The sequence below is a fragment of the Mercenaria mercenaria genome, chromosome 5, assembly GCF_021730395.1.
Source record: "Mercenaria mercenaria strain notata chromosome 5, MADL_Memer_1, whole genome shotgun sequence".
NCBI lineage: Eukaryota > Metazoa > Mollusca > Bivalvia > Venerida > Veneridae > Mercenaria > Mercenaria mercenaria.
In genome coordinates, this window is record NC_069365.1 from 6,345,392 (window position 1) to 6,371,919 (window position 26,528).

The window sequence follows — 26,528 nt, forward strand, 5'->3', positions numbered from 1 at the left end:
AACAGCAAAACCTACGCAGACACCACAAAGTCAAAAGGCAGCTAATAAACCAACACTACCACCAGTTGTACAAAATGTACCCAAATATTCAAATACGCCGTCGTCAAGACTAAACGTAATGTCAAGTTCCAGTCAACGTGGGGTGAGTCAAACATCCAGACAAAAAATTGACTTGAAAACTGATGGGTTTGGAAAGGGATCAAATGATCCCATACAAACCCATAACCGGTTCCCTCTTGATTTGAACCGGTTGACGGGGGAGGAGAATGACGATCCGCCATTGTCTCCTCCGTCCAGTTTAACTACCACAAAGGAGGTGAAGATCAAAAGGGTCCCACCACCCGAGTCAATGCAGCAATATATTGTTTAAATTTCCAGTCGTGCAATTTTTGTTTACCATTTTAAACAAATATTACATTGTAAATGGCAAGTAAAATTATCCAGTTGAATTGTTGTGGACTTTCTCCTTTTTCTATCAAAATACAGTCCTTCACTTATCTGCCTTAGTCAAACATTTTTAAAGGAAACGGACAAAATAGATTTCAAGAACTATTCAATGTATAACTTCATTAATACCAACACTGAAAGAGCTTCTGGTGGTACATCTATTATTATTAATAATGCTTGTCCACACAGACAAGTTGTTCTTAATACAAATATTCAGTCAAATTCATTAAACGTTACATTGCATCGACCAATTACTTTCTGTTCGATTTATATACCTCCCAAATTTAAACTTAAACTTGAAGATCTTGACAATCTTATAAAACAATTACCACACTCACCATTTGTGCTTATGGGAGATTTTAATGGACATCATGAATTTTGGTGCTGTTCTGACAGCAACACTCGAGGTCAAATTATTGAAACAGTCATTGAAAGAAATGCCCTCTGTTTATTAAATGATAGATAAAAAACGTATCTTCATCCTGCAACAGGTAACTTTTCTACACTTGATTTGACAATTTGTCAACCGAATATTTTTCTTGATTTTGAATTGAAAGTACTAGGTGACTTGCATGGCAGTGACCATTTTCCAATTATTATTTCAAATACTTCTAATCTGCCTTCAGACCACCTTTCATACTTCAAATTTAATAAAGCTGATTGGAAGCAATTTCAAACGTTATGTAAAAATGATTTGACTTTGGAGAATTTCACAAATTTTTATGATCCTGTTGATCGATTTTCTGTTCTTCTGTCCGATATTGCTGACAAGTCCATTCCTAAAACTTCAAGAAATGGTAAACATAAAAGTAAGCCATGGTATAATGATGATTGTAAGACCGCTGTTCGAAAACGTAGAGCAGCCATTAAAAAGGTTAAGATTCTGAGAGCAAAATCTCGCGGAACTATAAAACAAGCAAAGAAAACATCGTGGCATTCATACGTTTCCAAACTTAATTCTAGGTCATCGGTTAAAAAAGTCTGGGAAATGATTCGTAAGATAAGTGGAAAAGGAAAAATTTCAAATGTTTCCCATCTAACAAAATCAGACTAGTCTATTGCATCTACCAAGGAGGACATTGCCAATACTCTTGACGACAATTTTTCGAACAACTCTTCATGAAACAATTATGATAAAAGTTTTCAAGATATTAAATCGACTAAAGAAAGTAAACCTTTAAATTTTGATTCGAATAATGATGAAGATTATAATAAACCCTTTTCGCTCACAGAATTGCTAGACTCATTAGACAAATGTTATGATACTGCAGCTGGTCCAGACCAAATTAATTATCAACTTCTAAAACATTTACTACAAAAATCATTAGACCTCCTCCTTGAAATTTACAATATTCCATGGAAAACTGGCATTTTTCCAGATTCCTGGAGAGAAGCTATAGTTATTCCAATACCAAAACCTGGGAAAGATAGCACGAACCCCAGTAATTATAGACCGACTGCCCTTACTAGTTGTTTATGTAAAACTCTAGAACGTATGATCAATTCTAGGCTAGTTTGGTATCTTGAATCTCAAGGCCTAATTACTAACTTTCAAAGCGGTTTTTGCAAGAAGCGCAGCACGACTGATCATCTTGTTCGACTGGAAAATTTTATCCGTGATGCATTTGTTAAAAAAGAACATCTAGTGTCCGTCTTTTTCGATTTAGAAAAAGCTTATGACACTACATGGAAATATGGTATTATGAATGATCTTAACGACTTAGGCTTAAAAGGTCGTCTTCCAACATTTATATCACAATTTTTATCTGATCGCAATTTTAAAGTACGTGTTGGTTCAAAAGAATTGAAACCAATGCCTATTACAAATTTCGTAAATATTTTGCTAAATTTTACTATCGTAATTCTGATTTAGTTTTAAAATCCAAAAGTAATTTAAAGACACTTCTGCGAGAAGGTATTTCTAAACCCGTTTTTTATGGGGATGTGGTTTACAAACTTCGTAAGATCTTGGGTCATGGTAATTTTCCATTTGGTAAAATTATAAAACGTTTTATTAAAAGAGGTTACGACCCAACTGTTTTGAGACATACCGCATGCTTAGTGTTCAACCCGTTTACAGTTGGACACTACGCTTCCCTCTTTGATTGTGTCTGACGGAAGAGGGGGAGGACTCTATGTTAAGCAGTTTTTAAATCCTACCAGGACTGAACTGTTTTGATATCTGTTTTCTCGCCTGTTTCGTCGGGCCCTTAAGGGTGTTTCTCTTGTTGCTCTGTCTTCTGAAAAGGCATTGAGTACATACGTTTTTGGTTCTAAAGGATTGCTTTTTATATATTTATACACGAGCATTTTTGTGTTTTACATGCCATGCCTTTTTGTTTCCATTACGTGTGTTAGAGATTTACCTGGAGGGGATTACTTTTATTTACACTGTCCCGTGTCTTTGGAACATGGTGGGGGTAAGATTGAGGTTGGGTGCGCACCATAAACCGGTTTAAGCTCTTAAGTGGTGTTTTTGCCACTGACCATTCCAAGGCGGTGCCCTACTGTGTTCTTTTGTTTGTTCGTTTTGTCCTAATGTGTTGGCTTTGTGTGTGCGCGCGTGTATGTGTGTGTGTGTTTGTGGTCTGCGTGCTGTGGGTTTCGTTTTGGGGAGGCTGCGTTTTTGGTACGTGGCATTCCCTGTTTGATATTTGTCTTTGTTTTTTTACCATTGCATGATCGTAAGAGGCGACTAATAGGGTCTTAACACTTAGTTTTGCTTGGTATGCAAATTTTGATTCCATACCTCATGTTTTTATTTCGATGTAAGTGAGATGTGAAACCAAAATGTGTAGTCCTGTTTGGCGCCATATAACCTATACTGTGTTGGTGCGCCGTAAAACCCAAATAAATAAATAAATAAATCTACCCTTTCTGACTCTTTTGAGCAAGAACAGGGAATCCCACAAGGTTCTATTTTATCTGTTACACTTTTTAGCATCAAAATTAATAATATTGTGAAATGTTTGTTACCAGGGACAGATTGTTCATTATATGTTGATGATTTTTTGATATGTTATCGTTCAAAAAATATGCGTACGATTGAATGCCAATTACAACAGTGTTTGAATAAAGTTCAAACTTGGGCCATAAACAATGGTTTCAAATGTTCCCAATCAAAAACTCAGTGTGTCCACTGTCAATTTTGTCAATTACGGAAACAACATTGTGACCCTAAGCTTTTCCTAAATGGTACAAAAATACCCGTTGTCGACGAAGCAAAATTTCTTGGTATTATCTTTGATAAAAAATTTTCTTTTATACCACATATAAATTACTTTAAAACCAAATGTTTGAACTCATTGAACCTGATGAAGGTAATTTCAAATACTGATTGGGAAGCAGATCGCAAGGTTTTGTTAAGACTTTACAGGGCTTTGATTAGATCCAAGCTAGACTACGATTGTGTTGTTTATGGCTCAGCCAGGAAATCTTATTTACAAATGTTAGATACCATCCATAATCAAGGTCTTCGTATTGCTCTTGGCGCAATTAGAACATCACCTGTTGAAAGCTTGTATGTTGAAGCAAATGAACCCCGCCCTCCCCTTTACACCAGACGTGAAAAACTGTCATTGCAATATGCTCTGAGGGTAGCTGCCAACAAATCTAATCCTGCTCATAAAATCATATTTAAACCCAAGTACCACGATTCGTATGACAGAAAACCAAAACAAATTAAACCGTTTGGATTTCGCATCAACAATTCTATGAAGGAAACTGACTTTGAATTCGATGATATAAAAGAAAATTTAGTTCCGAATACACCACCATGGACTCTTCATTCTCCAACAGTTCTTTTTGATATGAAAACTGCCTTGAAAAAGTCTGAAACAAACCCTGAAATATTCCAGTCCAAATATAATGAAATCAAGTCGACTTATAAAGATCATTTTCCAATTTACACAGATGGTTCAAAAGATGATTTAAAGGTTGGATGTGCCGCCGATAGCCACCTACCTCAATCAAAATTACGTTTGCCAAATAACGCTACTATTTTTTCAGCCGAGGCAAAAGCTATTGATTTTGCCCTAAATTTATTTCAAAATATAATGAAGAAAAGTTTATCATCTTTTCCGACTCACTTTCAGTATTAAAATCAATTCACAATCGCAATATGGAAAATCTTTTCATTCAAAATATTCTTCTCCGAGTTCATGAACTATCTTTTAAAAAGTCCATTACATTTTGTTGGATTGCTAGTCATGTTGATATTTATGGAAATGAGGATGCTGATACCGCAGCAAAGAAATCACTTTCATTACAACAATCTAAATTTAAATTACCATATTCTGATTTTAGACCAAATATCAACAAATACATTTTGACTAAATGGCAATCATCATGGAACAATGTTTCGTTCAATGAACTTCATGACATTAAACCTACTCCAGGTGAATGGCACCAAGGAAACAGATCTGTTCGCAGGGAGGAAGTTGTTCTTTCTCTTTGTCGAATAGGTCATACTCGGTTGACTCATTCTTATCTTGAGAACAACGAAGATCAACCCGAAGGTGTACCATGTCAAACACCCCTAACTATTAAACATATTTTAGTCGACTGTGTAGTCTTCGATCCACAGCGCAATTCATACTATGATGTTGAATCGTTAAAAGAGTTGTTTGAGCAAAGTCCTACCGACAAAATTTTACAATTTTTGAAACAAATAGGCTTATATCATAAAATCTGAACCTTTTTCGATTTTTATTCACAAAAAAAAAAAAAACAAAGACAAATATCAAAACAGGGAATGCCACGTACCAAAAACGCAGCCTCCCCAAAACGAAACCCACAGCACGCAGAAGCGTACACCACAAGCACACACATACACATACACGCGCACACACACAAAGCCAACACATTAGGACAAAACGAACAAACAAAGGAACACAGTGGGGCACCGCCTTGGAACGGTCAGTGGCAAAAACACCACTGGGGAGCTTAAACCGGTTTATGGTGCGCAATATTTTATGTTTGCAACTAATTTTTTAACGCTATATATGTATATACTTTTCTACTTTAATAGTTTTAGATAATGATTTACAATTAACGTTATCAATTTAACTTTTTCTCGGCGATATATGACCTTTATGTGTCGATTCGCCGTAAAATCAATTCATTCATTCATTTATTCATTCACAAAAAAGCGATAGTCTGAACGGATTGTGTAACAGCTGGATATTTCAAACGTAAAAAAGTGTAAAGATTTCCAGCTTCGCATTTAAAACGTTTTACTGATAATTATAAATATTTACTTTAGTCTATTTAGCTGTTTAACAGTTTTTCTATTTCATCCATAGAAAAATTGTAAGTTAATGTTAATTTGTCTCCATTTTCACATATTTCACTTGACCTTTTATTCAAACTTTGTATGATACGGCTTTTGAATAATCGGGAGTTCTTGTCCTTAATAGCTCTTGATTAAATGGCGTTAAAGGAGTGCAGGGAGTTTATTCCATAAGACTGTCTGTTCTTCATGACATTATATAAGACTACAGTGGAACAAAACAAGAAAGCACAAGCACGAATGAAATGTAGTATGTGAACCTACGAAAGTGTCACTGATAAGATTCGTAACTAAATGCAGCGACGATTTCAACAGATGTTTGCAATTCAGACTTACTGACCTTTTCGTTCCATTTTATTGAAGATATTTTAAGATTTCCTTATAAATAAAAGACTAAAGACAATATTATTCCAGAGTAGTTTCACCGTGAAACAAAGCATATGTTGCAGTTATGAATTTATTATTCGTATTTCTGGGATACATCTTAGTAACGGTTTATTTTACTTCAACAGGTAAGGCAATTTTCTATTGCAAAAACAACACAAAAAAACAAAGAATCAACAACAAAAATAACCAACAACTTCGGCAGGTTATGTAAAGAATAGATAAAGGTTCTATTTTAGGTATGTTCTGGAAGTTTCTTTTCTCTCAAATATCTGGTATTCTTGTTAATCGTAACAATTTAAATTCATTTAATACAATTTATTTCATGCTTTTCAGTGAATGATCGAAATATTAGAGATATGTATCTGGTATTTTTACACTGGAACAGGTTAGAAATTGCTAGTTCTGCACGTTACGCAGTATAGTGCAGAATGAATGTCTCAACGTTATTGTAGTACACTGAGCGGTTAAGTGAAGTGTGGAGTCACATGACTTCATACGGAACGTTTTGGTTTTATTGGAGGGAAAATCCAGTTCTAGGCTTGACTTCGGCTACGTTACACGTACTTTTCAAATTCGAAAAAATGTGAATATATATTACTTACATACATGTAAAGATTAAAAATTTCAGATGCATTCACTTTATGAAAGTTATTTGCATATTCAGATAGAGTCCGTGTTTCTGATATTCCGAGGAATGAATTAGGGTTTATCTGTTTTAGTTAAATCCTACGTGCATACGCTACGGTCACACGTTTTTTTTTGCCTCACAGAGGTTTCGGTTCGTGGGCGGCTGTCATTCCTGTGACGAATATTCGGTGGGATCTGTCATATTTACCAGTGTATGGTTTATAGAAGTATAAAATAAATTATTACAAAGGTTTGTTTCGGATCCGACCGAGGTCGGACCGATATGCAATTTACAGATATGGACGAACTTAGTGTAATACTGTTTTTAGATAGATAAAAACAAAAGTTTCAACATGCAAAATATGTTTGTTAAATTGAATAATTGTGTATTATGTGACTGCTTCTTCGTCCAAAATAAAAGTCTTGCCCACTGCAATTTGTGTTGATTATGTTGTACGCAGGTGCGTTGAGACTTATGAAATGGGTAAATGTTGTCAAAATATGAAATAAAAAAAGTTTGTTTGTTTTACTAGTAAGATCAAAATGTCTTACATTTTTACTCGTGTCTGTGCCATTTTCCCTCGTGACTGTGCCACTTGTGAAAGTATTGCATCTGATGTGTACTCATAGAAATTATTTCAATCTTACTTTGAAACAAACACATTTCCTCTATATGTTAAATAGTAAGAACACTAATAGAAAGATGACAAGAAGGTATTATAAGATATATTAAAATAGAAATGCTGGAAAATATTAAGTCAATAATAAATACTTATATTCTTATTAGAACATTTAATAATTGCAGCAAATGGTTTACAATGTCTCGAGTGCCAGGAAATGCCACATCCCGAGGACTGTCGTGTCATAACAACATGTTCGGGTAGCAGTAAATGTTACGTTGAGCAGGTCGTGTCTAGCGGAGGCTTGGTGCTCTACAGCATGGGTTGTACATCTGTAAGTACAGGGATTGTTTAATACTGCTTTTATCATGGGTAAGGATTCGAATCTGTACCGACATGGTGACAGCACCATCTGACCTATCTACCGTTTGCCCAACACACTATTTGACTTTGCAGCGTCTTAGCAAAGATTAATAATTTCAGAAACACTCTGTTATGTTTTTTCAAATTGACATGAGCTTGTAAGTGTTCTTTTTAGTATATTATATAAAATGAAATTCCGGTCTATTTCTAATTGATAAGCAATACAAGGGAATTACATGTTTTATTTATATTTTATTGAAGGAAAGTCGTTGCACGAGCAAACGTTCTTTTGGTCAGAAAAGAATAAGCAAACGTCAAGACACAATATCAAGCACAGATATAGTGACGTGCATACAGTGTTGTGACGGCGAGTTTTGCAATATAGAAGGTTGTGGTCAGAAAGGTTAGTATTCAGGAAATAACTGCTGGCAAATATTTCATGATATAAAGAGTATATTTGTGTGCTAGGTAAGTCCGTTGGTATTTTACTGTGTTCTATTACGGCATTCGCTACTTCTTTATTTAATTATTTTACTGTTTCGTAACCGTGACCTTGCACTTCACCACCGTGATGTATTGATTCGTTAATTACTTAATTTAGTAAAGTGTCAGACTACGATTATGTGCCGCAAAATCGCATGATGGCTAATTGCGAAATCCGAAATATTCGTAATTTCACACTAAGCCATTAAGCATTCCGATTTAACTCTTGAAAGTTCTAGGATTATTTTATCAATTGTCAAGGGCTGGCAAACAACATTTTCTAACATTTTTGGTGAATTTTCTAAACAGTTCTATGACAAACTTTTTGCTATCACAAGTGAGCGTATAGCGACCATTCACAATGTTTCTTGGAATAAAGACATCCAAATTGGACAATGGTCGCTGCATTCTTTTATTATTTGATTCTGATGTGCTAAAAGAAGTCTACATAATTATATAACCCATGTAAGAAATCTTATAATTCTATATATTAGTTGTATGTACAATACACTGACTTCAACTTGTAAATGCTTTTAGCTATGACCACGAATAGCTGCAGTAGGTTTATTGATCTTTGCGTGCATGTAAGAGTCTCATTAGATACTGCGACGAGTTGAGAACGCAACTGTTTATGGCATTTTCAATTTGTCACTTTCGCTTTCCGCGGAAGGTGAGGAAGCCGTCCAGCTGGATTACGAAGGTCGGCGGTTCTAGCAAGGTGCCCGCCCGTGATGAATTCAACTTCCCGAGTGAGACTCGAACCCACAACTTTGAGGGGAAAATGATTCAAAATCGACAACATTAACCACACGACCATGGAGACCCCTATTTAGACGTATTTGAAATATTATGATTGTAAGACTTTTGGATTGCCTTTTGTAATTTTTGCACCCACAGAGCATTTGCCTATTTGAACATTTATTTGCGAGTGCCTCTCTTGACAGAAAACAAACAAATGCCCCTATTACTACCCTATTCCTACTAACAGTCGATACTTTCAGCGAAAAGGTCTGCTTAATTTCAGTCACATTTGACTCTTGCTTTAGCAACAACAATCGTTTTGTATGTGATTTTAGCGCGACACACTGTGTCCTTACTTGCCGCGGCGTTATCACGATATCTTTAAAGATGCAAAGTAGGTATGCCTGGGAAATCATGATCAGATCATAGATAGATCATTGGATAGATGAAAAGACTGTTGTATAAGCGATGTGACACATTTTACCACTGTAAGTTTAACATAGTAATAAACAAAATGCGTATAGTTACGGCTGATGTCAAAATATTGTCGAATATAGCCCATTAGAGATACAGCTAGTCATATTACTTAAACCTTTTAACCCTCGTACGTTTTTATCTCTATTTTGACTTCAGCTTCAAAACAGCCACAAAGACCACCCTTATGCTTTACCTGCTCCAACCAGATCAACCCCAATAGTTGCCGAGATGTTACACTGTGTGATCAGGAACACGTAACATTTATATCTGTTTTCTATAAGCTTTTTCTTCCGGCCTTTATTAATGCACAAGTATATACTCTTTACATTGGTACGAAATACGATCTGTTAGATATTCAACTTGACGAATATTAATGGTTATATTAGCATTTTAATTCTATCTTAATCAGTTCTAGATCATCTTTTATGTATTTTCAGATGTGTGCATTACAACAAACAGTTTCATTTAGTGTCGAATGGAAAAGTGAATGTGTGCCAACACTTGTAAATACAACTCTTGATTATTTATCATCGTAAACTTTATATTTGTCATTACCTGCGTTAAAGTCTGTCCGTCGAATACGAAGAGTCCGTAAAATCTATTAAATTGATAAATATATAGACTGATTATCTATCAATGTAAATAAAATTGAAAGACTCTAAAAGTATACTATTATTATTTCAGCAATGTCAAACGCTTGCGCAACTAAGTTTAGCTAATAACAATGGACCTTGCTATACGTGTTGCCAGGAAGACTTTTGTAACAACATCTGCAACCAGCATGCAAGTACCACTACTACATCACTTGCCCCAGCGTCAGCCACGACACATATATTAAGCTCGGTGTTAACGTCTACTGAGAATCCTATGGTGACTCCAACGAAACGTTCGACAGACAACGCAATAAGTACTCTAAGTGCAGTATTGACGTCCAGTACTTCGAATACAAATACAACAGGAACTTCTACAACTATTCCAAAATCAGTACCGTCGTCCATCGTAACATCTTCAGTAAGCGTTCCAGATAAAATGACAAAAATGTCATCAACTTCCAGAATGGACACAACCAAACCAATGACTTCGACATATAAGTTAAATATTACAACGTCTTATCCACACTCTACTGACAGTACGAACATCTGGAAAACATCAACAGCAAAGTCTGATATTTCTTCATCTCATGCTGTGGCTACCTCAACAGACTCGCTTACGTCCATAACATTTAACAATGCAAGCGCAACTGTGCTTTTTTATGACCAGTCGACCCGACAAACCTCTAGTCTACGAACAATGACATCATCTTTTGAAAAAAGTCATGGAATGACAGAGGCAACAGAAATCACTACATCACCTGTAACATCAACCGTGTCTGTGCAAACGTCAGGCACTTTAACAAACAATGTCACACCATCATCAAAAACGTCATTATCTTATAGTTCAACACCTGTACAAAATACATCAGCCAGCACACGGAAGCCAGTGACGTTACCAATAGGTACAGTTCGTTTCTCTGCAGTCATTATTCTGGAAGAGGGGTCTTCTCAAAACTTTCATAAGGTTGTATTAGTACCTTTGGATAGTTTCTTACCCCGAATATTTGTTGGCGCTATCATTTGTTGTAACAGTTGACCGAACTGTATTTTTTTGCAAACCAATTTTACCATGTCAAGTTTGAGTTCTACTCAACTAAGTTCTAGAGGTCGTTGACGGTACCATGCATTTCCACTACCGTTCATAATTAGGCTCAGTCAAACCAAGCCTGCAACGTTGTCATTTCTGCTGTGTTTGCAGATCTGCGAATTTTTACTTTTTATATTGAAATACTTAATTTTTAATGGCGACTGTTGAAATTAGATTGAGCGCAGCATTAGAAAACTTAAGGTCCTTCATAGTTATATTAACTTAAAACAATATTTTACAAAGTTTACACGTTTGTTTCTATTATTTCAGTACAATTTCTATTACAGTATTATGTAGATAATTGATAGATTTAAATTTCATCGTTCTGTTCGATAATGAACATATAAGCTTAATTATTAAAGGGATTCTTTTTAAATGAAACGGAATATTATGAGAGAAAGTCTTAAATTCTTATCTTTTTCAACTAAGATACTTTATGAATTTGGATCCGAACAATATCGAAACTTTTTTTAAAGATTATAGAAGTTTGTAGAGAGATATTTACAAAAGCGGTTTGGTCTTCATCACCTTTACTGTTTTAATCATTGTAGCCACTACATTCCTCATTTCAGGCTGTAATAACAGAACGCTTGATATATGTTTCGTAATCGATTCATCTGGAAGTTTGGGACAAAATGGATTCGCAATAGAACTACAGTTTGTCAAAGAAATGGTACATACCATTGCATCCGAAACCACAGCTGACGCAGAATTTTGTGTCGTAACATTCTCAACAAGTAAATGACTGCTTTACAGTATGACACTGAATGCAAATTATGAAAACTTGATTGGAAAAACTAAAGAATAACATACATTAGCAGCTGCAATATGTATTTTTACAGTGACGATAAAAATTATTGCATAGTATCTTATATTATGTAGAACAAAGTATCTAAAGTAATTTGCCTTTATGTTTAAATTTTTAGTATCAAAATTAAGACATAATGTATATCGTTTCAAAATCATATTTAATATACGTACATTCATGAGGTAATATTACACACAGTCTATTGCACTGATTATAAATGATTAAAGATTTTATTTCAACTATAGATAAAATTCATTTGTGTTAACAGAGGCCCATGTATACGTCAAACTTCAACAGTTTAGTACAGTGGATGAGATTCTGAAGGCTATCGAACAAATACCGTTCAGGTGAAATATTACTGACTAAGTTGTTTTTGGTACATACCTGCAGATGACTTGCGAGCTTGTAAAAGTTTGAATATTTGCTGTGTATTTTTTATTGATCAAACATTATAAAAGTTATATAGTTAAGTGAAAATGAAAACACTTGGTCAATAAGCAAAAAATATATACTATAACTATACATGTAGGCCTATTGGGTACAGTTTCACAATTAATGTGTAAGAACAATTCTCTGTTGGAGTTATGCCCAACGAAGACAATATATATGTCTTTTTGTTGATTTACTTTAATAAAAAACCTTTACTAGACATATAACATATATAACATCAAACTAATTATGGATAGCTTGACCCGATAAAGTTTTCAGTACGTTGTGAATCATGAAATTGTTTGTCAGTGTCAGCTACGGCAGTTACTTATCATTTATAGCAATGGAGAAACATACATAGACCTCGGACTACAAAAGGCATTACATACCTTTAACCGCTTCGGACGACATGGAGCGGAAACAGAAGTCATTCTTGTAACAGATGGGAAGTCAACCGACCCTGTGAAGACCTTTCATGCAGCAAGGCATTTAAAATCGTAAGTTTCTTACTTACAAATTACCTGCTTTTTTTCTAAGTTCAAAACTGATGCCTTGGTTACTGTTTTCACTGTGTCTTGTTTATGGACAACGACACGGTCGAACATATTTACAGTTTCTATGTATGTTCACTAGCCTGTAAGGAAAGGTACGAGGGCGTTTGAGTTTATTTAGTTATCATATCTTTTGCGTCGTGGAAGCGAAATAAAGCTTTTACGTAGTTTTGCTATTACATTAGTGTAATGACGCCTTGACATTGACGTCGTCTTGAGTATAGCAGACTTGGGTCTATAATAGTTAAAGACAGAAGAACTTTTTTATGTTTCAGAAGGAAAAGTTACAATGTGATAAAAATAAAATATTAAAAGGGTGTCTTTCCACATTTAATTTATTTAACTCATTGAATAAGAATGACAAAGCGCTCGGCAGAGTCAAATATTTTATTATTTTATTCAGCACGTTTAATAAATTCAGTATGAAAAGACTCGTGTAATATACTCTATATGTATCACATAATGAAAATATGAATATTTCAGACATGGATCCGATATATACGCAGTTAGTGTAGGTGCACACACGAATAACAGTGAACTTGCTCATATCGTTACTGATCAGAGTCACCTCATTGAAGTACAAGACATAGACCACTTGCATGGAACACAAACTAACATTTTGAAGAACCTTTGTAGAAGTACACATGGTATTGTTTTTCAAAATACATATAAAACACGTACTTAGAGAGCACATGTCCATCGCTTCAAGGTTTATTTCATACATTATGTTATACATTTATCCCTGTGCATCGTTCCAATTTCTTTTCTTACAGTTTTTGTTTTGCAAGTTTCAAGATACTAAGGAGGTTGTTCATTTGTGGAAATAATCTCAGTTAGATAGTCACTAACTTTGGAACTTGTGCATAGAGTTTTGAGGTCTATCTCAGATATTCGCTATTTTGATCGAGATAATTCTATCTAGTTAACTGTAAACTTACATGATCATCAGATTTATTACTTTAGAAAAGAGTTGGAATATGTATTTATTTCATTTTCATATAAAATAGTGTTTCCTTTCTGATTTCTGCCTAAAAGCATATACTATTGGATGGTACAATGTCCTTTTCACTCCATTGATTTGCACTAATCTGATTCAAAGCTGAATATACAAAGAGTTCTATTGACTTGCTATTTAGATTAAAATTTGCAAAAGATATATCATATGGCCTCGAAACAAGACGTAATCATCCGAGTATTCCCGAACACTTACAAATAACCTCGTTACACCTCTTCAGAATTAATTAAGTCACAAATTTACAATAAAGATCATAGTTCTATTGAAAAGTTACATGTACAAAATTATGATAGGAAATTGAGATTTATTACAACACCTGTATGACAATATAAAATACACTTTGCTCACTGTTTATTTAATATACAGTTTTAGGTACATTTTTCAGTTGATGGGACATTAATGATAAAATACAGATAGGCATTAATAAATTGTTCAAACAGAACTTACAATTTTATTTTTCTAATGAAGAAGTATCACCTTTATCATAACGAAGATATTTTGCAATTTCAGAAACTCCTGCCCCAGAATAGAACAGAATTGCCATTAATAGATACTGAATACATTGAACTCTTTGTTTATATAATTTTTATGATATAATATTTAAAAAAATATAATTATGAAGCCGATTTTATTTCTAATGTTTTATTTCTATGTTATGCCAAATGTATGCCAAATTTCGATCTATGTTATAGGATATATTAAGAAGTGGATATGGTTTATACTACTGCTTCTTGAGCCTCCTGCTTCCATGTACATTTTCTTGCTTTTAACTGATGTTTTATTGTGTCCTCGGACAAAATTCAAAGTGGCAAAGAAAACATGTATAAAGCTGATACAATGGTCATACGACAAGTGTCGGATATTAATTAGATGGTAAATAGCTTTGTCTAATATGGACTCATATATGGGCGATTCGTCACAGTAAACGATTTTTGTAACCTCTCATGAACAAACTTAATCTATCAAAATATGCTATTCTGTTTTCTTTGGTTGGGTATTATGCTTGCAGGAAGTATTTTCGAAAATTCTATTAAATATCACAATAGCTGTTTTTAAGTACCGTGTGGCGGCTGTAAAAAGTCTCCCTGTTCTTGGACTCGGGAGTTATATTTTCTGGTCCATTGGGGTCATTGAGTCCATTCAATGTTTATGGATGACATTCAATGTTTATAGATAACAGTTCCGCTTAAGCCATTGCCAAGGGGCGTGAGGAGCGCTTACCTTTCATTACCTGTCTTGAACAGACTCAGTCAAATCGAGTCTACTATTGTTGTTGCTTTCCTTCCAGCGGATCTTTTCAAAGATTAATTGTAGAATTATAGAACATAGACGAGCATACATATTTGCTATAGATCTCTTGCTACTGCTGCTTGAGCTTATGGTTCCGTGTATGGTAAGTGCTTTATGTCGTATCTTGCTTTTATCTTAAGATACAGCTTACGTACTTTTTTTATATTTTGTGCAACAAGATAACTTGAAAGATATGCCGATCTTCACCAAAATATTTAATTTTTAGATGTTTATTTCAAAAATAGAGATCCTCATTAAATGCATTTAACTTTATTAAACATGCAATTAAGTTTTGTTTGTAGAGCTATCTCATAATTAACTATCATGCAGCTTGCAATTTAATTGTTGTTTGTTAAATTAACTGCAAATGCTTTAGAGGTTGTACATATTTATGTTGTCATTTTTTTAACTATCCGTTATGGAGCTGTATTACGGGAAAAGAAGGTGTGTTCTCAGCGCGTGGGCGCGAGAATCTCTCTTTTAACACCTGTCACAACGCTCTTGAGAAACCGCAGTTTTATGAAAGAATTGAGTATAAAAGTAAACAAGACACAGAATCGTACGGACGGAATAACATACCCGCATAAATCAGGTTTTGATTAACTGTTAAATTAAGAATAATTATAATGTTTATACAATTCATGATAGAGGTAGCCTTTTACGTTATTGACAATATATTTATTACGTTAATTCTAAGTACTTGGGAAAATATATATCCAAAATGATAGTCCGTTCTCAACTAAATGAAGGATATTTTGACACTAAAGTAAAGTTCATTATTCTCATAGATTTTCTTCAAATCCACATGCTGGCACATATTTTGCATTTAAATTGTTAGACATGTAACCTATATATCTAGCTTTTTGTCAAGATACTTTCTTCCTACTCTGTCTTAACTTGATACTTTATTTTACTGGTTTGACAGGACAAAATAGTCTTGTTATAACAGCACCCTTGTAAGAATCAAACAAGTATTTCACCTGCATTCACGAAATTCACGAAGCTGAACGTGAATTCTACAACGCCGTTGCCATTATGTACAACAAAATTCGTGACAGTAAAATAAACTGCTATTTATGCAACCTGCCTTATTATATACTACAGAAAATGGTACAGCAAATAATACAGTTTTAACGTACAGACCGCCCCCTGTGACACAACAGTCGCTGCAAACAACGCGAGTATCTATAGACACTACTAGTGCAAAACAGCCATATACAATTCCACCGAAAGCAGGTAAGTGGAATACTGCATTAGAATTGAGAATCATGCAAAAACTTTATCGAGTATGTAAACAGCAAAGCTGGTGATTACTTTGCAACTGTTAATAAACCAAATATTGTTATCGCCCACTGTTTTCATGCGAGTTTTCATAATTTATATTTCACGAGTGCCTTTCATAACAGATAAACATGTATTTCCTAACTTGTTCAGAATAAGTAAGCGGGAGTTGCTCCAGAGGTTCCTATGTTGAGGTGTATACATGTATACACTGTAAAATGTATTCGTTTTGTATAAATATTTTAAAGTATTACATAATGTTAGTAATCTATGTATGTCTTATAGATGTCTCCCGATACTCTCAATGGTAAAATGTAGTAAATTATTATTACTTTTACACTTCCATTAACGGGGAACTGACAAAATGGTAGATATAAATTGATCATTTCTTGTTACTGGCTCTGCAACAGATAAGTATGTTTTGGACACAATTATAACAGTCCATGAAAATGTATTTGTAAAATAAGTTTTCTCAGATATGGAAAGTCGAAGTATATATACTTTGAAGATGCAAATAATATTTCGAAACAACATCTTTCAAGAAAAACTATCCATGTTGGTCTGAGCGCCTTTTATACATGTATTTGAAATGTTTTATGAAAAGAAATTTTACTTGACTGATGGTGTCAAACTGCTTAACATGAAACACAAAGCGTTTTTGTCAGTTATGTATTTTTTAAACTATATTATTTTTTCCGCTAACAGTTATGTGCGCAGTGTGCTCGGGACCGGACTTCCTCTGTGAGAAACTATACGAGATAAAGACATGCTCTCCTCCGAATAATTACTGTGTAAACAAACTTGAAAATCATAAGAATGGAACCAGAAAGGTTACCAGGGGGTGTGTATCTGACTTACGTTGTTACAAATCATGATCCTTATAATCAGTTTTCATTTCATTTAATTGTTATTATCATAAATGGGACAATATTGAAATGTTTGACCGTGTATTGTGTTCATCGGATGAAAAAAAAATTAGTGTGAACAGAGATACTTATGCGATCACATTTTGTGTTTTGAATAAAAAAGGAAAGAAGCAAAATATATGCTGCATCAGGTTTAAGGGACAATGCCCTGAAGAAAAACAACATTATGATTGTCTATCAAACGTCAGTACAATAACGTTTAGTCACTTGTTATATCCTATTTAGTCAGTACCAGACATACGATATGTTATAAATATAAACAGTTCATATTTGTTCGTAGGAAGGTGAACAAATGTATTTAATGTCAAGAAACATTATACCAGTTGTAAACACGAGTTGTATTGAATAATTTTATTTGATATGACAGCACCATAATATCGTTGGGCCTGAAATTTGATATCTAAAATTTTACACATTCAGTATGGTTTATTTAGCGTACTTCCACATTTTATAAAAATAGGACCAGAAACAAAGACATTAGAGCGCTTTTCGGATATTGTTTGAACACCTTTCATATTAATAATTGTGATACACACGGAAAATTTCACTTAATTAAATGGTATGGTAAACTATCTGGGCATCTACCAGACTCATTATTTGGAAGCACATTATGTACATGAAATTTCTATTGTTTACCCAGGAAAACGACAACAAGGACCCCCATCCCACCCACACGCAATAAAGGGCCCGGTGGTGAACAGTACATCTATTAGATACAAAATAGTAAACCCTCGAGCGGCTTCATTTTTAGCTTTGCTATTTCTATTTTCAGATGTGCTGAATTCCAAACATGTTATCAGGACTGGTTTTTAGGGAGCTCCGACAGTGAAAAATGTAGAAATTTCGACCAGAACAACATTGTTACTTTAGAATATCAATGTACTTATTGTTGTATCCATGATAATTGTAGTGTTCCAATCAGGCCTGCAGATGCGTCTTTGTATAAAGATTTGTAATAAAAGTTTAAATAAAATTGTCTGGAGTAAGTAAAATACTGATTTAGTTACAATGTTAATATATAACGTTCATGCTCTTTTAATTAAGCAAACGGATTTGAAAATATGAAATCATATAAAACTTTAGAGTTATGTCTTGGACCCCTTTTAATAAAGTTAAGTGCAATTACTTATATTTACTTTTAAGAGTCTACTCAAAAGTTAAATAAAAACGTTTCAGTATATCTTCTGGTTGTTGATTTCAGAAATATGTTACATATTTTGAAATTTAAAACGCTTTTTTAAATTACGAAATGAGTTCCTAAATTTGCCTGTACACTTATGCGCTTTGTATGTCTGATGTTTTGTTTTATTAACGCCTTAATATCGTTTAAAAATAAACATGTTTCGACGTTTAGGGCTTCTCTAAGTCAGTTTAACATGTTTAACAGTAATGTTCAGTGTCACACCATTTGTTAATGATCGATAATAAAATACTGATTTGCAAGAAAGATAATGCCATCATTACAAATTTGAAGAATACTGTTTGCTTATTTCCCTTCCAAAGTTTTGGCTGACGTTTTAGATTGTGATGACGGTTTGTCGTATCGTCTACTAAAAGTCCGAATGAAAACCAACGTGAAGACTGCAATATACCGAGATGAATAATTAGGTACATTTGAAAATGTGCCTGTCCATTCATAAATATATATTTATCTAAATTACGTACTGTAATGCTAAAGGCAATGACCTCCAGATTTAGACTACAAAATGATATTTCTTTAAAACTGAAGTTTGGTAATATTATGAATATTAGAACACAAGTTTTTTGTTTCTAAACTATCTTGAAAATGCCAAATCAAGAAAGAAATCCTGACCAAGCTTTTAATCACTTATTTAAACCTCAATTGTAAGTCAATGATAATACTTGAACAAAGCATGACCAAAATATTTAATAACGTTTTATGTCGACAAAATTGGGGATTAGCATTTATGATAAGCAACATGTATCAATGAAGACTAGCATTATATTTGACAGGAAATCATTTGTGTTATGCAGTTTTTATAATGTTGTTGCAGATTTCACATCACCACTATGTTTCTTTTGTTCTATATCTTTGTCTGACGTGATTTTTGAATCGATTTCTGAAAGTGAGATTTCAAGTTTGTTTGCACCAAGTTTTGTATGAATTGTATTGTTATTGTCTGCCTCGTTTTCTGAACGTGGAGAATCTTGATGTGACGACATAGGACTAGGTGGAGAATCAGCACTTCCGATTGATAGCGGACGCGGACGTCTTTTTGCTTCGTCCTTTTTCCATTTCATTCTTCTGTTTTGGAACCATATTTTGATATGTCTTTCTGTTAAGTTCAACATGGCGGCAAGTTCTATCCGTCGAGGCCGTGAGATATATTTGTTAAAATGAAACTCCTTTTCAAGCTCAAGTAGTTGCCCCCGGGTATATGCTGTTCTTGTTCGTTTATTCTCATCTTCCATTGAATACTGGGCCCCTGTAATATATAAAACAGATCGTATATTATAACAAATAATGTATTCATTATTCAAAATTGTATGTGAGAAAGGTCTTCATACTACAAATAGGATGTACAAAATTGTATGCACTTAATTTCCCGTGGAATTTGTAAAATCTATATAATTACTGTTTTACATTACCGCCTTTACAAGCAGATTATTTAATATCTTATAATTTTCAAAATATATCTCGAAAGGATTAAGTGAAAGCCATGTGGTTTAAGTTTTGATACTTGTCTGACAGCTCTAAGTGATAAAAGTTACGTAATCCCCACCCCAAGCTCACTTAATGCTCTCAGAATAGTCCTTAAAACCACCGAGATAAAATCTTAAAACCTGGTCTAGTTATATCAGTATTATACACAACACACACCTGATAGCATGTCTGACCTAAATGACACCAAGACGTATGCACAAATGAAAGCCGTAGCGTTACAGCACTAGTCGATCATTATCTTCAGTTATTGAGTTTATTAAGTTGTTTATACATTTAAAAATCATATTTAAAAGTTCCTAATGGTTAATTAGCTTAATGAAAGTTGGTTCACTTAACTTGATTATTAATTGTTACGAGAGTTCAAGAAAACAATTGACTTTGTATTATCATATGAAAAATATCACATTCATTCGGAGGATACATTCTAACCTAACATAATTTGTTCTGACCGCTAGTCTATCATTTTATAAAGCAGATTAGAAAACAACTACATTATCTATTTAAGTTCAAAACACTTGTACTTTCATTTGATAAATTTTAATGCAAGTGTACATTACTACATGATACACTACATGATACATTTATAATGCCTTGTTCAATTTGGCAATGTTGTACATGCAAAACAACGATTAGACATTAGTTCAATCAATTTAAATGGATAAGCAAGTAACAAATAATAGTATAATAGAACAGAAAAAGACGTTGAAACTCACAAAGAAACGAAGATAAAACACTGCATTGGAACTGTTAGTAAGGAATCTATCGGCTTAAACGTGTTTGTGGCAAACCTCACACTTGCCTATTAAACTAGGGCGACATATCTTAAAAATGGTCTGCTTTCAGAAAACTATAGTAATATTCACGACAGCAATGTTTATTACAGTAATTTTATGACGATTAATGTATAACCTGGTGCAAGGTTTGTTAACAATATATATTACAAAACCAAGCGATTGTCTGTTTAAAAGCTTGCAACGAGTGACACATCATATTTAACCTTTGGGAGTACGATCACAGTAGTATATATACAAATAAAATGCTAAATGTTATTGATTTTGAAATTTCGTTACTATTACCTTGTAACTTAGAATATCATATTTAATCAAATATTTGCTTAGTAGGAGGTCCATTTTAGTAACACGTTTAACTTGGTGTTTTATTTGATGTAAAAAACAATATTTAGAATTGGTACATAAATATCGATTATATTTTATCCGAAATAAACACTTGCACCAAGTTACAAATATGTTTTTGTTTCCTTTTTTTCTAGGGAAGCCTTGCAGTCAGTCGATGGTATACGATTATTGTATTATAATAAAATCACAAAAATCCTATTTTTTGAGATAAGCAATTTATCATTTCCGTATTCAATATGGACCAAGAGCTTTTGTTAACCCTCTTGTCAATAAAGGTTCAAGAAAGCCACCCTGCAGGTGTCGGTATGAAAGTTATAACTGCGCTTTTGAAGAGAAAACTTTCATGTAAATATCTTTGCAGTTAGGTTTTTGTAATATCCTTTCATTATGTGATCGATAATACCTGTCACAGATTTTGATATGTTTGGCCGGTACGTGTAGAAAAATGCAACTTGAGCATTGCGTAAGATTGTTGATAAACCCCTTCAATACTGAAGATCCCTACTTCGTCATGCAACCTGAATTTTCAATTACCAGCACAGATTGTTGTGCGTGTCAATATCTCTCGGGTATATCTAACTTTTTAAATGTAAGCAAACTGTATTTAGGTTATCACGAACATTAGTCTTATATCAGTAAAATATATTTATTGTTTTATCTGTAAGGACTCGCGACGGTAGTTATTACAGAACAGCTAATCACAAAATATAAATAGTTGATTACATTAGGAAAGTGTACTTTTTATCAGTCTAGTACACAGTATCTAATTTGATACTAGCTAATTAGCTTTATTATAGATATAGCAAACATTTTGCCTTTATGTCATGGCAGAAGTGTACCCCAATTCGTTTAATTTTCAGTTTGATTGCCATAACACATGGGATATCATTTACCACATCTATATACACTACTCTGGGGCATTAACTTTATATTTGTTTTATTGTTGTCGATGTCTCTATATAGTTGTTTTGAGGCTATGTGATAGAAAATATAACATATATTTTATTGGTCTTAAGCAAATTAAAGCTAATCGACACAGACCAAAAAAAAAATTAAACTTATCTTGCATACGTAATGTGGAGATATCAAACATGAAATATAACTTGGTAATCATGAAACAAAACAGATTACAAGAGGAAAAGATACACAGTCAGCGCGAATAGACATACCACGTACAAACTGGCCTAACTGAGATACATGTGCTTTTATTCATAAAGTAATTTCATATAATGTCTTAGTTTAAGGCCTTGATAAAATATACGCCGGTAGTTTAAAGAAGTACGTCTATATTTGTCGAATTTTAAAGTTTATTGAACCTATAAACACTTGGATATCTACAACAGCAGTCCCTTAAATATTATTTCATTTCATTTTGTCTTTGTATATATCTTGCTTGCATGTTATATAGGCATGTTATTTGAAGAAGTGAAATGATAATTAGGCCAACTCCATAATGAAAAGGAATCAATATAAGCATTTACTTGCTTGTTGTCTGATCATGTAGTTTGCACAATGACTATGTTACTTGATTACTTGAAATAAAATATGTTTAAACTAACCAAGCACAATAATAGTAGACTCAGTTTGATTTGGTCTTGTCATGAGAGGTAATGGCAATACAACAGCCTTCATGCCCCCTGGCATCGACATAAGCGAAATTCTATTACACAGACACTGACTTGATGGACTCCATGATTTCAAAGGACCAGTAAATATAACAACACTGCGTTCAGGTACGGTGAGACTATTTTACAGCTGCCACACGTCAGGTAAGGAGTGAATTCGTGATTAATATTAAAATCAAAAAGATCCTCCGTAAGCCTGAAATGCAGCCAATCACAGTAGCTCGGTTTTATTGAGTCGGTTCATGAGAGGTAACTGAAAGGGCAAGACCCCTCACACTCACCCCGCCACACCACCGCCCCCCTTCCTCCCAACACTGGCTTGAATGGAATTCTATTACATGTATACTGACTCTGCGTGGCCTCCAGACAAGTACAGAAACACAATGGGGCATCATCAACGCCACTTGTGAGTTTAAACTGGTTAATGGTGCACAGGAACTCACTTTAACTCTCTACGTTTTTCCAGAGATGGAATGAATCCATAGTATACATGACTGATTGTGACAAAAATCATGTAAAATACATAAATGATCGAGTAAATATATACTAAAGAAAAAACATCGCGTATTATTAGCTTTAAAAAGTCAGAGCAACATGTTAAACACCAATGACGGCCCGGCAGGCCATGTGTCTGATTTTAAATACGCCGAAACTGTTCCATAACATGCAATTAAAGAATGTTTTTTTCATTGTTCTACGACCTCGATCATTACTGAATGTTCCATTTATATCTAGGTAAACAGAAACGAAAATAATGTTTATATTTTTACCTAATTCTTTACGATTGCATTGTACATAGTAGATATATCTTTGATGTTGCATGTTTTACAACCTTTTGCAGTCGTAAGTAAATTACAAAACACATAACAAACTACTTAGACCGCCCTCAATACTCGACCAAAATTGAAAAAGGAACAAACTTGTTAATTAGGTTGTAGCATAGGCTTTTAAACAAGATTATGTAAGGCTACACATAGACGTTAACAGGTGACATGTAAATTTTGACTTTACAACATAAAGATAGTTTGATACATAGTATGGAACAGAAGTCCTCATCCATTATAACTTGAACAGGTCCTATAAGTTGACAATTCTTTAGAGAAAACAAGAGAGCAAAATATCCTGATACGTACGGCACTGAAGTGTGTAGAGATTTTCGTGTTGCAGTGAATATTTATTTTGTATTTTGAAACTATCATTTTAGCCCGCTTAGCTCAATGGGGAGAACGCAGATCTACGGATCGCGGGGTCGTGAGTTCGATCACCGGGCGTGGCGTATGTTCTACGTGACGATTTGGTAGAACACACTGTGTCTGAAGTAATTCGTCCACCACCTCTGATTTATGTGGGGTAGTTGGAAGTTACTTACGTAGAACAGGTTTGTACTGGTACATAATTCAGGAACACGGGTTAGGTTAACTGCCTGCTGTTAAAAACTGTTAAAAACGGCGTTAAACCCAAAAGAAACGAAGAAAACAAAGAAATTATCATTTTAAGGCTGAGATGAAAACAGGTTTACAATATATTAAGTGTTAATGACTTTAGAATCAGATTGTACCAAACGACGGATGAATCACATGAAGCAAATATTTTGCATTCTCAAACTTGTCGTTGAAAGCAATTCAAGAACTATACGCAGATATTTTGTTTTATTCTACAATGTTATTAAACATGCGTTTTCCCGATGGCATTGTATTAGATCCCCTCATACAATACGGCAGATTGGATGGCAAGTTAGCTAGTTTACTTTTACTTTCACGAACGCAGATCCCTTTCAATTTATCATTACAGTCATTTATAATTCCAAGTAATTTTGGGAAGTATAGAGATTTTTGTGTTTGATATTTAAGTGTAATGCTTTTATTTACTTTGATATTGTTAATGATTGCTCTGTCTGTAAATTTCAATCAATTTGAATCAACACTGTGACGTCATTTTATTATTGTTAATTATCTAAAGCCAGATTCATTTTTATACTAAATTAAAGTATAAAGTTAATATTGAATTTTTGATACCTGAATTTATACAAGAAATAAATAAATGGAACTACTTGTGACATTAAAATCCTTTTTAAATCAAGGAAAGCTTTAATTTCCATACGGCGTTTCAGTTTCAATTGCATTTGTTCCTCATTTTAGTATTATTTCACAGATTTTGTGTATATCTAAGGTATAGGACACATGATATTAGCTAACCGACCAGTCATCTTAAACTTAAATGATTTACTATTTGATACTAAATTGTATAGGATGATATAAGTATCGAGTCATTAAGGAACTAAACTCCTTCACTATAACCCAACATGATTACATAATATTACATTTTATTTCTGAATGACGATGCATTGCCTTTTAGATTTAATTAAAACTTTTAAGAAGGAAACTTGGTAGAAAAAGTAGAGGACATTTCGTACAAAACTTGCTTTATCCGAATGATATAATACTTTAAAGAAGCTTTTATTTCTTTTTCAAACAACATATAAGACATTATAAGTTTGCAGTTACAGGTATATACTCGCGATTCGTTAGATTACATGTTATGTAAAGATTTGTTGAAAAATAGCAAGATGAAACTCTTCTTTTCTTTTCAGAACTTCCAATGTTTTTGTTTGTACTATCCCTTTAACAATGATCTATAACCTTCAGATTTACTTTAAACATTTTCTTGGCAAAAAAGTAGTTATATTGTATGGTGTTTTGCGCCATCACTGACTTGGCAATGTTCTTAGATAATTCTTGTATAAAATAATCCTTCATTTTCCGGTTAGTTATAATTCAAAACCGTAGAAGCATGCTTCTATAGATGAAGTGCAATAAATAAAGATTGTCATCTTTTAAACAAGAATTGAATAAAAACTAAAACTAGCTAATATACTTATAAACTATTGTAAAAAGTTTAACAAGGTTTGACTTATTACCACCTGTTTGCTTTGGAATTACTAAAATGAGCAATAAACGAACATCGGTCTTGGCTGCCGAACATTTTAAGAACATATAAGAATAAATTCTTTAATGGGAGCATGTGCTACAATTGTAAAATTAACTGCTGGATATGAATTTTTAATTTAGTAGAAAAAATTAATCCTCGATATTGTAACATATTTGTTTAAATGTTCAAGGCTTTATTTCCGTATTCATAAAAACAAGAGCGTCCGCAATATATCACATGCGCAGTCACAAGTGATGCGAAGCATATTATTCTTTGAGAATTCGGACCTAAATCATTCAACAATCACGTCTTTAAAAATTGATATTAACCGTATTCAAGATAGGTTATGAGGCTCACTTTTGCCTTACACTTACTAAACAATGAGAAATCTAAACAAAAAGTCTCATATTTTGGATTCTATGTCTGAATTAAAATGCATACTTCTTTTAAGTACATAAGGAAGAAGGCAATTTGGTTCCTATTATTTCAAAAATATTATTAAACTTTGATAAACATGTTTATAATTGTATTTAAAGATCCAACACCAGAGACAAAGCATTGTACTAGCTAACATATACTATGCCTTTATTTTGTAATTTTGTTTCGTGCTTTCCACAACTAATTCATAATTCATCATCATCTCTTTTCTTGTACCCTCATGGCAATATAAAATGTTTTGAATGAGTTGTAGAAAGTGATGTTTTAAGTATTTAAAGTTATGTTGTATTTGCAATACAT

The 26,528-nt window shown here is 33.6% G+C and overlaps 2 protein-coding genes across 3 annotated transcripts in view; one reads left to right on the top strand and one right to left on the bottom strand.

Annotated features, from left to right (window-relative positions):
- Positions 1-6,082: 6,082 nt before the first annotated feature.
- LOC123556350 (uncharacterized) lies at positions 6,083-18,388 on the top strand. Of its 2 annotated transcripts, XM_045346993.2 has the most exons (13): positions 6,085-6,249; positions 7,557-7,705; positions 7,996-8,137; positions 9,592-9,689; positions 9,873-9,938; positions 10,120-10,930; positions 11,688-11,852; positions 12,192-12,270; positions 12,694-12,849; positions 13,387-13,550; positions 16,313-16,444; positions 17,195-17,330; positions 18,188-18,388. In XM_045346993.2, exons 1-13 carry the CDS (start codon positions 6,189-6,191, stop codon positions 18,369-18,371), a joined length of 2,343 nt encoding a protein of 780 aa, XP_045202928.2. In that variant the 5' UTR covers positions 6,085-6,188; the 3' UTR covers positions 18,372-18,388. The 2 variants fall into 2 exon arrangements, with proteins under 2 accessions (XP_045202929.2, XP_045202928.2); XM_045346994.2 differs by lacking the exons at positions 16,313-16,444; positions 17,195-17,330; positions 18,188-18,388 and adding an exon at positions 14,429-14,544 and having other exon boundaries at positions 6,083-6,249.
- A 902-nt stretch (positions 18,389-19,290) lies between these two features.
- The window catches only part of LOC123556351 (pancreas/duodenum homeobox protein 1-like), a 31,558-nt gene continuing 24,320 nt past the window's right edge, over positions 19,291-26,528 (bottom strand). The window contains exon 2 of the mRNA XM_045346996.2: positions 19,291-19,862. Coding sequence (XP_045202931.1) covers positions 19,414-19,862 — 449 coding nt within the window. The 3' untranslated portion in view covers positions 19,291-19,413. The remainder of the gene's footprint in view (positions 19,863-26,528) is intronic.